Here is a 13070-nt window from a genome sequence, read left to right as displayed (position 1 = left end):
CTAAATAAGTCAATTAAAAGAGCCCATTAACAATGAAAATCAGAAGCAGGAGTGAACACGTTGGCAAGAGTGACAAACACATACACTCAATGATTTGTGAATCACCTTGCCATTCCTCACCCACTGTGCAAGCATCTTGATTTTTAATAGCTGAATGGTGTATTTTATTGCATTAATGTCTCTTAATTATTTGGTGACTCAATTATTTGTGGATATTTGTTTCCCATTATGAATGAATGACTTCACATGTTTCTTTCTCTCTATTCTCTTTTTATTCATTTTGTCTTTGTTGATTAAATTCTATGTCTTGGGCTAGAGAATTGGCTCAGCAGTCAAGAAAAGCATTTGTTGCTCTTGCAGAGGAATCAGATTCAATTCCCAGCACACACACAGTTACTCACAACTGTCCACTTGCAGGGGATCTGATGCCCAGAGCACAGACATGGCACACAGACATACATTTAGGCAAAGCACTCATACACATAAAATGAGAAAATAAATAAGCCTAAATTTAAAATTTCTATTTCTCAGTGCTTATCTTTGGAATAATCCTTATATTCCTATCTTTATTTCTGTTTGTTTGCTATAGGTGGCATCCCTTGATGCCAATTATTAAAGATAAAATTGGTGTGTTGGAATTAATTCTTATCTTTCTCTTTCTTTAATCACTTATTTTTAGTTATGTCATTTACACTCCATCAAGTTTATCACTACTTTATTTGATCCGTAGCCATAATCACATCTGTTTGGGTCTTAGTCGTGTATTAACAGTAAATTTACCTGAATTGGTATATTTTTAAGTAATTTTTGAGATTGTAAACACATTATTAACCCTTCTATGGACAACCCCCATTGCTCCCCCTTCAAATTCATGTCCTTTTTTTCTTTAAATTTGTTACACACACACACACACACACACACACTCACACACACACACACAACTACACTTACGTACTAACTGGCACTATTTTTTTTTTTTACTGTAGTTTGTTTCTTCCTTCTGCTTCTGTCATTTCCATGATTGCTAAGTTTCCTTTTCCACATTTCCCCCCAACGCCTGATTGTAAAAGTTTCATCTTAATCTTATCTTGCCATCTTTTTTGAGCTCTGGCTTACTTACGTCATTTGTGCAAACTATTCAGTGGCAGTTTTCACCTACTTTATGGTAAGCCTTTTTAGATAAATTTTACATCTACCGCCCCCTTCCTGTGGCCCTCTCCTTTGTTCATGTTCTGCTTATGTCTGTCCTGTGGGTCCTGCCGTCATTCCTTACTTTCCAGAAGTACTGGCTTTTCTTGAACAAGGTACTTAAAGAAAGTTCATCAAGGACAAAGGACAAACTTTTTCTTGATACAAAGTATCATGGAAAGGAATCTGTCAAGCTATCTGAAACATAGTCTCTTCAGTCCTGCTAGTCTGAAGCTATCAAGGGACAGATTACTTTCCAAAACTATGAGCTCTCTGATGTCTAATTTAGCCTAATTCATTGTTTCTTGCAATACAGCAGAGCACAGCCCACTTCTGTTGTTAATTGAGTGTATGCTTCTTGGTTTCATTTGTTGTCTTTGGGTTTTTTATTACTATTATTTTTATGAAAGGTACAAATATCCCCTCATTTTCAGGGCCCTGAAACTGTCTCATGGCTGACTTGGAGAGGGCAGCTTGAGACATTCTGGAAAGTTAACCGAGCAGACTATCAAGCATAAACCAATTTACAAACCTGTGGAGACACTGTGTGATGGAGTCAGAGCCCAGTTCACTGAGACGCTTCATTCAGGCAGAACCTCTATTTAGGCTCAGAAAGGCAAACACCTCCATATTTTTCTGCCCATCTTCCTGAGCTTTCTTACCACAAGGTACAGGAACAGAGGCAATCATAACATCTTCTTCCTGTGCTTGCAACTGAGTTTCTGCCAACTAAAAGCAAGAAAGATGACATCAAAGATGCTTAAACTACCCACTGCAATTTTATTTTGAAGCACTTCTCCTACCTTAATTTTCATAGAAGTTATCATACTCCATTATATTTCCTGTTTCTTTTTGACTGCTGTATATTAAGCCCCATGAACATAAGAATAGAGATTATTTTGTTTATGATTGATTTTTCCTTTTCCTGGGCAGCACAGAATCACAAGTGTATTTTATTCTCCACTTGCATTGTCCACTGGTCCATACCTACCTGGCCTTTACATGGATTCTAGGAATCAGAACTCTGACACTCAGGCTTACACTGCAAGTGCTTTATCCACTGAGCAATCTCTCTATGCCCAGAAATGTTAGTAGTTTTGAAATTGAGCTAATGACCTTCTAATATAAAAGTGAGATATATTTTTCATTTGTAGTATCATCATTTGTCTCTGTCTCTTATTCTTGCTGTTTTCATTGTTATTTTTGTTTAATCATAAAAATTACAAGTATTTTTAACCATTTAATGTATTCTTAAATAGCATACAAACGATTTTCATACATGGATGTAATGATACTTTATTCTTATTTGTCCCCTCCCCCACTGCCTACTTTAGTGCTCTCTTACTCCTACTCCATCAAAATATTCTTCCCTTTCACTTTCATGTTATATATTCTATCGACTTCTTTTGCCCCCTCCCAATTAAGTTTTCTTACTCCCTTCTTGTGGTCCCCTTTCAGGTTTTTTTGTTTTTTTTGTTTTTCGAGACAGGGTTTCTCTGTGTAGCCCTGGCTCTCCTGGAACTCACTCTGTAGACCCAGGCTGGCCTCGAACTCAGAAATCCGCCTGCCTCTGCCTCCCAAGTGCTGGGATTAAAAGTGTGTGCCACCACCACCCGGCTCAGTTTTCATAAGTAAGCACCAACATTCACAGACAGACAGACATACACATTTAAGTATATTAGTACAGGTACCTGTGGAAGCTAGAAAAATGTGTAAGACTCCCTCTAGCTAGAGTTACAGGCTCCTAATGAGACTCCTAACATGGGTGGTGTGATTTGAACTCAGATCATCTACACAAAAGCTGTACATGCTTTTAACCATTGAATCATTTCTCTTAGCTCCTGTTGCAACTTTTTGGTGAATTGTTCCCATTGTCAATGTATAGTGACCTTCATTGTTTCTTCTGATTAATTTTAGCTTAATATCAACTTTATCAGTTATCAGGATCGCTATGTCAGCTTGTTTTCAGCTTCGTTTCTCTTAACACTGTGATTTCCAATATTTGGGTCTCTTTGCCGTTAACGAATATGTTGAGTACTATTGTATTCCAGGAACTACTCAAAGAATTTGGCATTCAGTAGTGAGCAAGATAGAGGTAACTTCTGACATGCAAAAGAAGTGGTCAGTTAAAATAAGTATGATGGCTAAATTGAACTTGAATGTACATACAATGTATTTTATTTCATAAACATCCAACAAAATGTATTTCTTTTGTACTTTGTGGAATAATGATAAACATTCTGCTTGGAAAGGGTGGTTCTTTCACCAATTATGATCTTCTGTGCCTCATATTGTGTCAGTCTCCATTCATTAAGTCCTATGCCTGTGTGAACTACCATCTTCAGGGGGGACCTGGAAAGAGTTTTCTAAGACTATGTAGGATGGTTCCAGTTCTAGCATTATGTGGCTCAAGAATGAGCTGAGTTATATAGCTACATTAATAGTCATCTAAATAACTTTCATGATCACCAATGTCTAGAGTTGAGAGTAGAAAGCGTGTTTCTTTTAGATCACAAAAAAGAAGTAAACTGGAACTCAGCTGCATTCATATGTACATAAAAAAAGAGAGCTCGGTGCATTCTTTCCATCAGAAGGGCAAAGATCGCCTTGATTTTAAGACTCCTGGGGATATCAGTTTGACCAAGACACCATCTGCTATTATTATTTTAGTTTAAGTATACAGTCACTCAGGAAGTGCTGCAAATAGAACTTAAGTCTTTCCTGAGTTGTGGGAGGATTATCTTTCTCTGCACTCTGTTGCTTCAGACTGTCCTCGGAGCCATGTAGCTGTGCTCTGGTTTTCTACTTTTGCTAATGGCAAGCCAAACACACTGTGTAAATCAGCCACAGAGGAGTGTGAATGCACTGCCTCCTAGGGATATTTAGCTGCATCTCTCTCTCTGAGTAACTTACAATTTTCTCAAGGCTGCCCCATCCTATGTGACATGGTCAGAATCTTAGAATGCCTGTGGTTGGCTTTTATTTTAGCTCGGTCTACAATGGTTACTTGGAAATATTCTAAGCTCCAAGGTCAAGGGTATTATGACGCTTAGAAAAACTGTTCTCACGCTCAAGATGCAATATACATTTTCATTTCTGTTCCATCAAACACAGAACTTATCCTCTGCCTTAATTAGCTGCACTTTTGACAACAAGCACAATTTTGCTTGGTGTATCTGTTATCTATTGCTCCATAAGAACCACTTCAAAATTCAGTGGCTTTGAACAGTCTTCTTAATTGATTTTTACTTTATGGATCAGTAATTTGTGGCAGGCTTACCTTGTTAGTTCTGCTGCTGTTGTCTGAAGTCACTTACCATGGCTAGAGTCAGCTGGCAGATCAGGCTGGGGGTGGTTCCTGCGGCTAGGACTGCCACAGCTGTCAAGTGGAAATAAAGGATGTTTAGTTAAAATTCATTTCCAGGTGAACAATTACTGTTTTAAGTTAAAGCACATTCCATACATCTGTGATACATGCGCACACACACACACACACACAGAGCGAGTGGGGCTAAAATTTATCTGATGTTCAACTGTAATTCAAATTTAACTGGGTGTCCCCTATTTCATCTGAAAACTCTGTATTTGTGTCCGCGGAACAGATCATCTGTGTTCTGCATTGCATTCAGTCACAGGCAACCGTGGGCAGCTCCACAAGTGATGGCTTCAGAAGAGAAAGTGCGAATGAACGCCTCACTAAAAATTTACTATTCAAGCCACTTCTTGGGATATGTTTGCCAAAGTTTAAACTGATCAAAGTAAATCCCACATTTCAGCTCAAGTCCACATGGGAGCAGATGAAGCAGAGAGGCACGTCTCACTGGGAGCCATTACAGTGCGGTATTCTCCAAGGCCCTTCTAGCTGTTCCATTTCCTTTATTTGCTAACGTGTGGTTTTAAACTTATTTGCTCTAGGACAATTTCATACATGTGTATGATACTTTTCTCATAGTCCATTACCTACTCCAATCCCTCTTCCACTCTTCCTGGACCCTTCCTTATTCCTAACAAGACCCCTTCCCGCCTTCATGTCTTTTTTTTTCTTTTTTGGCAATGGCACACTGGTATACATAAGCATAGATGTGGGGGCTATTTCCAGTGGCTGCGACCCTGCAGAAAAAGAACTCTTTTCTCACGGCCTGCCACTAACTACCAGTAGTTCCTCAGCCAGAAGTGGGACCGCATAAGTCCCCCCCTTTCCCCCCCCACCCCCGTAACCACCCATGCTCAATGGTCAATGGCTTTACTCTTGTGCAGGTCCTGGGCAGGTAAGCACAGCCTCACTTCATTAATGAGTGCAACAGGCATGCAATATCCAGAAGACAGCTTTCGCAGAACTCCTCCCCATTCTCTGCCCCTTCCGTTCTTCTGTGATGTTTTCTGAGCTTAGAGAGGGGTGTGATAAAAATGACTTGTTTATGCCTGAGCATTTAACAGTTAAATTATTCTCAGTACTTCTGCCAGCTATGACTCCCTGCACTGACCACTGCACATGACACACAGCACACTGCACATAGGACACTGTACACTGAAGTTTCTTAGAGTAAGTAGAGGCAATAATCTATTGGTATAAACTCAAATATTTAGAGGACAACATGTCCATTTAACAAAACAAGAATAATAGGTTTTTCCGTAGGACCTATGACCTCCCTGGGAATTTGACCAGGCATAACAGGCATGACCTTATTTGCCTTTATTTATTCTCGTTTTTCTGGTCTGAAAGTCATTTCCCAACATCACAGCACCTCGATTGTTCATGACTTCATCCTTTAAGTCTTTTGTCATCTTGCTCCACTTTGTTCAGGTTAGTCAAGGCTAGGCTTGGCCAGCATCTTAAAAAACAGCAATCATTGCTATCTCTGTTGTGGTTACTAGTTCCCGTATTCTATATTTTTTCTTAGACTTAATTAATACCTCACTTTCTCAGAGCACATGCTCATATATTTCCTAAGTGAAGATCCATAAGATGTAAGTTTTATGAGAACATCCATTCCTGATACCCTCCCCCACACACTTGGGGCCCATAGAGATCTAATGAACGCTAATCATGTGCTCTACCATCAAGCCTCCTGAAAACAGATTGATTGCTATCAAGTAATCTAACCAATAGCATTTTTTGGGATAGAGTACTAGAAGGAGACATATTCTTAAGGATTTAAAAGAATTCATGTGAGTAGGAGAGATGGCCTACCCATTAAAAGCTCACAACCAAAAATAAAAGTATTGATGTGTTGACATCTCATAATCAGTGATATGACTAGGAAATGTGACACCAATCTGATTTGTAAGTGACTTTCCTCCTACCCAAAGAAGCTTTTAGTGTTATTTTTCAATGTTAAATTTTTGAAAATTTTCTTGAAATATTTACTCAAGAACACCCTTTTTCTTTGTGTATTAGTCATACAATGTACCTTTATTTTTAGTTAAAAAAGAGTACAGGAGAAAATTGTGGTGATACGAGCATAAATCAAACATAATTAACTGCAAAAATTAATATACTCTATTAATTAATTATAATCTCCAAAATAATTACTAAAATTGAATTGCATACATTTTAAGGGTTACATTTTATGATATCTCTTCTCAGATGCAAATGCTATTGAAAAATATATGCATGTCTTTCAGTAGGCCATTTTAAATTTTCCTAAAAATATATGTATAGAAAATAATGTATAGTATTCTTTCAGATACTTAAAATTATATAAATGGCAATTTGTTGTATCTTTCTGCAAATCAAGTGTTTCACTCAACATAAGGTACTGGAGAACTGTATAGACTAATATACAGAGATCTAGTACACACATTTACTCTTTTATAAATTTGATTGTATAAGTATATGACATATTACTTACACACACACCGCTAATAGACATCAGCCTTTCACTGAAGCACAGTCTATTTATATCAGAAAGAAGACAAATATTCACTATATCATCAATATCATTGTTCTGGAGGTCCTTGACAGTGCAAAGAGATAAGTAAAAAGAATGAACTATGTATGAACTATTGGATAGCAAGAGATAAAACTGCCATAATTTGTAAACTATGTTTATCTACATAAGTCAGAGAGAATAAAGAGGCAAAACAGTAAAAATGATGAGTTCATGGAAAGAACTCAGTGACAGAATAATGTTACATGAATAGCTTTTATATCAACCAATAATAATTGTTGCTTAGTAAATTTATTTTTGAATGGGAAAGGAATATATAAGTACAAAATTTAAAAGGAAGGGGTCCTGGTAAATTTTTCCTTTATTGTTTGAATATACCCAGCAGCATTTAAAAAAAATCTTAGTTCCCTTTTTGGGGATATTTCACAGATATTTGACATTATATTAAAATATATATAATTGCATAGACTAGAGTATAAAACAGCATATATGATGTTTATGATGGCAGCATAGCACACTATTCTGTGACTTAATTTGCCTTGAAGATATAAGTCTTCGACAAAGGAAAGAGACCAGTGCCTGATCTCCCATAATGTTAAAGTCAAGAGAATAAGGGTTCCTAAGCTGGGAAGATAGCTTAGAGAACACCTAGGCAGAGGCCTGTGCACAATCACATAAAGGAACCTCCTCACCCAAATACATACCGCCTGCACTAGGCCACGCAGGAAGCTGGGGCTCCTAAGGCCTTTTAGAGTGGCCTAGGAGGAAGGAGGGTGCCTCAGAAGAGAATGGCAGGAAGCCAGAGGCAAAATGCTGGGTTTGGGTGATAAAGATTGCACTGCAGAATATGGGTGGGCACTCAATCAGTGACAATGGAAACCCCAAATGTTCATGAAGAAGAAGAAGAAGAAGAAGAAGAAGAAGAAGAAGAAGAAGACTTGTCATACTGTTATATCCCATCATTTTGTTTTTGTTTGTTCTCTCTTGCTTTTTAGGACAAGAGTCTCTACATAACCCTGGCTGTCCTGGAACTCATTTTGAAGACCAGATCAGCCTCAAACTCTCAGAGATCTGCCTGTCTCCACCTCCCAAGTGCAGGGATTAAAAACATGTGCTGCTATGCACAGCCTAACAGTCTATGTCTTAGTAGATCCATAAGTCAAAAGTTGAATAAGAAGGCACAAGAGAGCTGGAAAAAAAAACTATGAAGGGGGAACATTTTATAATGAGAGTGTCAAAAGACACAGACACACACAGACACATGCACATGCATGTAGACACACACACACACTCACACACACACACACTACCTCCTCACTCCAAAATTCTGAAATCAAAGAAAATAAAGGCCTACAGGCCTGAAGCAAAGTTAGGAGGAAAATGAAAGATCAGGAAGATTCTGAAGGACAAAAGCCACATCTGGCACACCAGGGGAAAGATCCTCATCTGCAGGGCTGCGAGGAACTCTGAGTCAGTTCCCTTCTGAACCTCTGAGGTTTTGTTGCTTGCTAAAGTCAGTAGCAGTGGGGTTGTCAATAACCTTCTCATAGGCTAAAGTGAGTCCTCAGAGTGTTTGGAAAGTAGAAAAGCTTGTGAACTTTCACAAAAGAAACCTTCCCCATGAACACAGAGTCCCAAGGAAAGCAGGAGTAAGCACAATCCAACACTGCCTGCTGCTGAGCCTTCCCATATCCTTTAATCAAACACTGCTAATGGACAGAGATTGACTAGGTGACAGCAATACCGGTCCTTGAGAAGCACTTAGAGGTGAGTGCTGTGGAAGGAAAACTGCTCTGATTGTGACAGAAAAAGGTTCAGTGACAGGGCACCATTCGAGAATAGATGCAATCCTGCCAGTCTTTCCAGGGAATGGAGTGGAGAAGCCTCAAAGCACACTCTCCACAGGGTCAACAGGTGGCAAGAGAGGGCTCCAGAATGAGTGTGGAGAAACAGCACCTTCTGGCACCACCTACAGAGAGGGCAGCTCAGGCATGATCCAGTTCACTGTGCCTGGTGGGAAAGCCCAGCAGCAGGTGCCTGTTGTTATCCAGAGCCATTTTGATCTTGTACAAACACGATGGGCATCCCAGCGCTCTTGTTCCATGCCTCCTTCAACATGCCACCCCAGATCAGAAGCCCCATCGGAACCTGGTCTCCTACCTAGGCCCCACACTATGACTTACTTGTCAGGGTATGAGGGAGCAGATAGGAAAGCTCTGCTTGCCCATCCTAGCAATGTTTATGATAGGGCACTTCCAGCAAATGAACAGGAGGTGGCGCTGTGGACCAGCACCAAGCTGGGGAGATGCTTCTGAACCAGGTGGCTTTCCTGGGGCACAGCTGCACAGAAGCTGTGCTAGAAACCTCTGAGGCCCTCCTGGAGTCAGCAGGCATCTGCAATCCTTAAGCCTCAAGTGCCTGGGAGATGCTGGACCACGGCATGAGATCCAGAACTTGGAGGACAGTGATGTGCAGAGGAGAAGAAAGACACATGCTAATTTGGGGCAGAAGCTTGAGCAAAGACAGGAGCCTCTGCCATGCCTCTGTGCTGAGGTTAGAGGCCTAGCAATGAGCTGTCACTGAGGACAGCACTGGCGAGGCAGGCTGGACCAGGACAATAGGATACAGGCGTGTACACAAAATTCTCCTTGAATGTATATTGCCCAGCCAAGGGATATATCTATAGGCTCAAAGCAGGGACATGCAACCAGCAGCTGCTGGTAAACAAGACTGGGTCCCTCAGCTGGCCAAGGCGGCCTGAGGCACAAAGCCCTGATGGCTGTATGTTGTGGCAATAATCTCAGGACGCTGGTCTCATCCCGTTTCCAGGAACTAAGACGGTCAGTATGGTCAGTATGCACACCTGCTTGGACAACTTCCCAGAGTCGGTCCAAGGGGTCTGGCAGGCACCCCAGCTTACTGGTCACCATGGATACCCAGGAACAGGGTACAACAAGCAGGAGGGATGGAAGTCAAATGGTGTGTGGAGGCAGAAGAGGAAATGCAAGCTATGGAGAGACATATGGAGGAAAGCAGGCAGGAGACAGCGCATTCTGTGCACAGAGCACCAGTGCACAGGGCACAGTGACTCAGGACAGCACCCCAGGGACATCAACCAGTACATGACACCTGTTCTGCAGCAGCAGCAGCAGCAGCAGCAGCAGCAGCAGCCCCTCACAAGGGAAGCAGGTGTGTCTCCTGCTTTGTCATGGCTCTGGGAAGGCATCTAGGGCTTGCCACGTGGCAAGCATGCAGGGCAGCCAGCCTTGGTGAGGCAGGAGCTCAGGGGAGTCAGGAGAGGTCCCGGAAGGGGAAGTGCTGTGTGAGGGAGAATGAGGTGGGCAGGCCTGGATGCATGGCTCAATCCATAGGGCCCTCCTCCCTTGCGTGGGTGGCTGTGTGACTGTCAGAGGCAGAACATGGATCTCTGCAGGCAGGCTGCGACCAGCATGTGACAGCATCCTGCCCACTCTCCTTGTGGGGAAGGGTATTGACCTCTCTAGTTCTGGACACAGTTCATGGTACCCCCCATCCCTCTCCCCCAAGTCCCTCTCTTTATCCTTATTTCTCCTAAGCACAGCAGTACCTTCCTGCCCCCCTCCCCCCACCCCCGGCTCCTGTGAGCCCTGGTGAGAGCCCTGTCTGTCCTCAGAGAGCAGAGGCCCTGTCCTCAGAGAGCACAAGCCCTGTCCTCAGGGAGCACAAGCCCTGTCCTCAGGGAGCAGGAACCCTGTCCTCAGAGAGCACAAGCCCTGTCCTCAGGGAGCAGGGGGCCCAGACAGCTGAACTCTGTGGTGCATTTTGTCTCCATGTCTGTGCAGGCCGCAAACTCAATGAGGAGGCCATCGGCCCTTTTTAATCGTCTTGCCAATCAAAGCACACAGTTTATTGAGGATACACACTGGGGGTGAGGGGAAAGGTCTGGGGAGTAAGAGGGTCAGTCACTACAATGGACAGGAAGGGAGTGCATTTCTTGATTCACATGCTAGCCATCCATCAGCTAGTGTAGGACAGAGGAGAGGGGGACTACTTCAACCTAAGCAGCAGCAGAAGGGTGTTGGGCGCAAGCTCTCGTGTGGGTGTCATTTCTGCTAAGTGGTTCCGCTTAGACAGGGAGATCACCACGGGCAACAACAACATTCACTCTGATGCTGTGATTTGCTGTTAGCTAGCCACAGCTAGTGGCCGCGGGGATCCCCTTACCCTTTATCTGGATGCTGTGATTTGCTCTTAGTTATCCACAGCTAGTGACCGCGGGGATCCCCTTACCCTTTATGGCATGGAGAAGACTGCAAGGGAGCAAGTTATAGTGTGCTTTCCCTGCAGACTACAAAACCCAGAAGTTGCCCACAGCTCTGGGGGAGCCCTGCCCGGCCAGTAAGAGTGGAGCCCTGCATTTAGACATTGGGAGGAACTCTCACCCAGGGAGGAGCTGACTGCCTAAGACTGCATCCTTGGTGGCACCCACTGCAGCCTCTTTGCCCTGGGGCTCTGGGTGGCTTCAGTTTCACACTGCTGAGACAGCCACTTAAGGGGAGATGGCCTCCACAAGCATCTCTCTGCTTGCACTTCTGCTAAAGAGGCACGTGAGTGAGAAGAGCATCTGGGCAGCCAGCGCTTCCCCCGCCAGCACTGGCTTTTCAGACAAGCTCATCAGTGCTTCCAAACCCTGAACCTCTGCACACCCACTCCCCTCGGATATCAAAGGAACCCTCAGGTCTGAAACGGTCTTGGCAAGCACGTTATTAATGACTGTCATGCTTATTAGCAGACTTAATCCTGCCTGCTGCAGAAATGACTTGCAGCAGTGCAACACTGTCTCTGGACACACTTCATCGAGGTACATCTTAATCTGGCCCTGATTTTCGGTGCTGTAGCTTGGATTTCCAGGGACAGACCAAGCCTTCTCCCTCCCAGTGGGCTGGGGGCTGGGACTCCTGTTTCCAACCACGGAGAGGCTGGCCAGAAGCTTACTGACATTGTGGCTAAGGGGAAAGCCTGCATTTGTGGGCTCCGTGGACATTTTCTTTCTTTGACTGGAAGCACACTTGGTCAGGTCAAGAATTTAAATAACATTTTTTGTCAACCTGATACTGGTGGTCTAGTCTTTGGGATTTGGAGGCAGGTGGGTATATCTGTGATTTCAAGGCCAGGCTGGTCTACAAAGTGAAATCCAAAATATGTTATTTGCCTTTAGATATCCAAGTAGCAAGTTTTCAGTGGATCAAAGTGTGATTCTTGTTCATTGATATGATAGTCTCTGTGAATTTCTAAAACCTCTTCACAAATGATTTAATTCTTCTTCATCCTCAGGACGTTGGCTTTCCTTGAACCTTGAGTTGAGACCACTCTTTCCTCGGCCCTGTCTGGTTACCCCACCCTTCTGTTCCTTTCTTAACTGATTTCTTCTTTATTGCAGTTGCGGATGAACACCCTTCATGACCTGGCTTGTGCACCCATTTTCTGTGGTTCATCAACCAAGCACATCCCATTTCCATCAAAAGTCACAATGGATCTCAGACTTGACAAAGTTCTCTAGTAATCCCATTCTAGGTCCCATATCACAAGTGTCTTCTGAACAGAGTCTCTTAATGCCTGTCCTAAGAGCAACACAGCTTTGCCCTCTTTCAGGAAGCATTTGCTAATACCAAATATCTCTAGCTCTCTCTCCCTCCCTCCCTCCCTTCCATTCCCCCTTTTTCTGTCCTTTCCTCTTTCTCCCTCTCCCTCGCTGCCTTCCTCCCTATCTTCCTTTGTTTAAAAATTAGAGTTTCCAAATGTTTCTCTCTGAAATTTCCCTGAAAGTATAACACCTGCTTTTCTTGGTGCTTAAATATAACAGTGCTAGGAGACAAAAAACAAAGCCTGTGAGAGGCAGAAAGAGTGCTGCTTCTGGATCCTATATTCTGACTTGTCACACCCAATTCCCACGATTTCTCTGGGATACCACATTGTATTGAGGGATTTCCTTCCTCCCTTTCCTAGGTTATC

General features: G+C 42.8%; 1 protein-coding gene across 1 annotated transcript; it reads right to left on the bottom strand.

The window, feature by feature from the left end:
• Positions 1 to 10943: 10943 nt before the first annotated feature.
• On the bottom strand, positions 10944 to 12141 carry LOC127674585 (protein ARMCX6-like; the record flags this gene model as incomplete). Its single annotated transcript, XM_052170298.1, has 1 exon — positions 10944 to 12141. A coding segment is annotated over one exon (534 nt), but the record flags the coding sequence as incomplete, so codon positions are not given.
• Between the last annotated feature and the right edge of the window lie 929 nt (positions 12142 to 13070).

The sequence above is a fragment of the Apodemus sylvaticus genome, chromosome X (genome assembly GCF_947179515.1).
Source record: "Apodemus sylvaticus chromosome X, mApoSyl1.1, whole genome shotgun sequence".
Taxonomy (NCBI): domain Eukaryota; kingdom Metazoa; phylum Chordata; class Mammalia; order Rodentia; family Muridae; genus Apodemus; species Apodemus sylvaticus.
The sequence above is the reverse complement of the archived record's forward strand: the minus strand, read 5'-3'. Positions and strand labels throughout refer to the sequence as shown.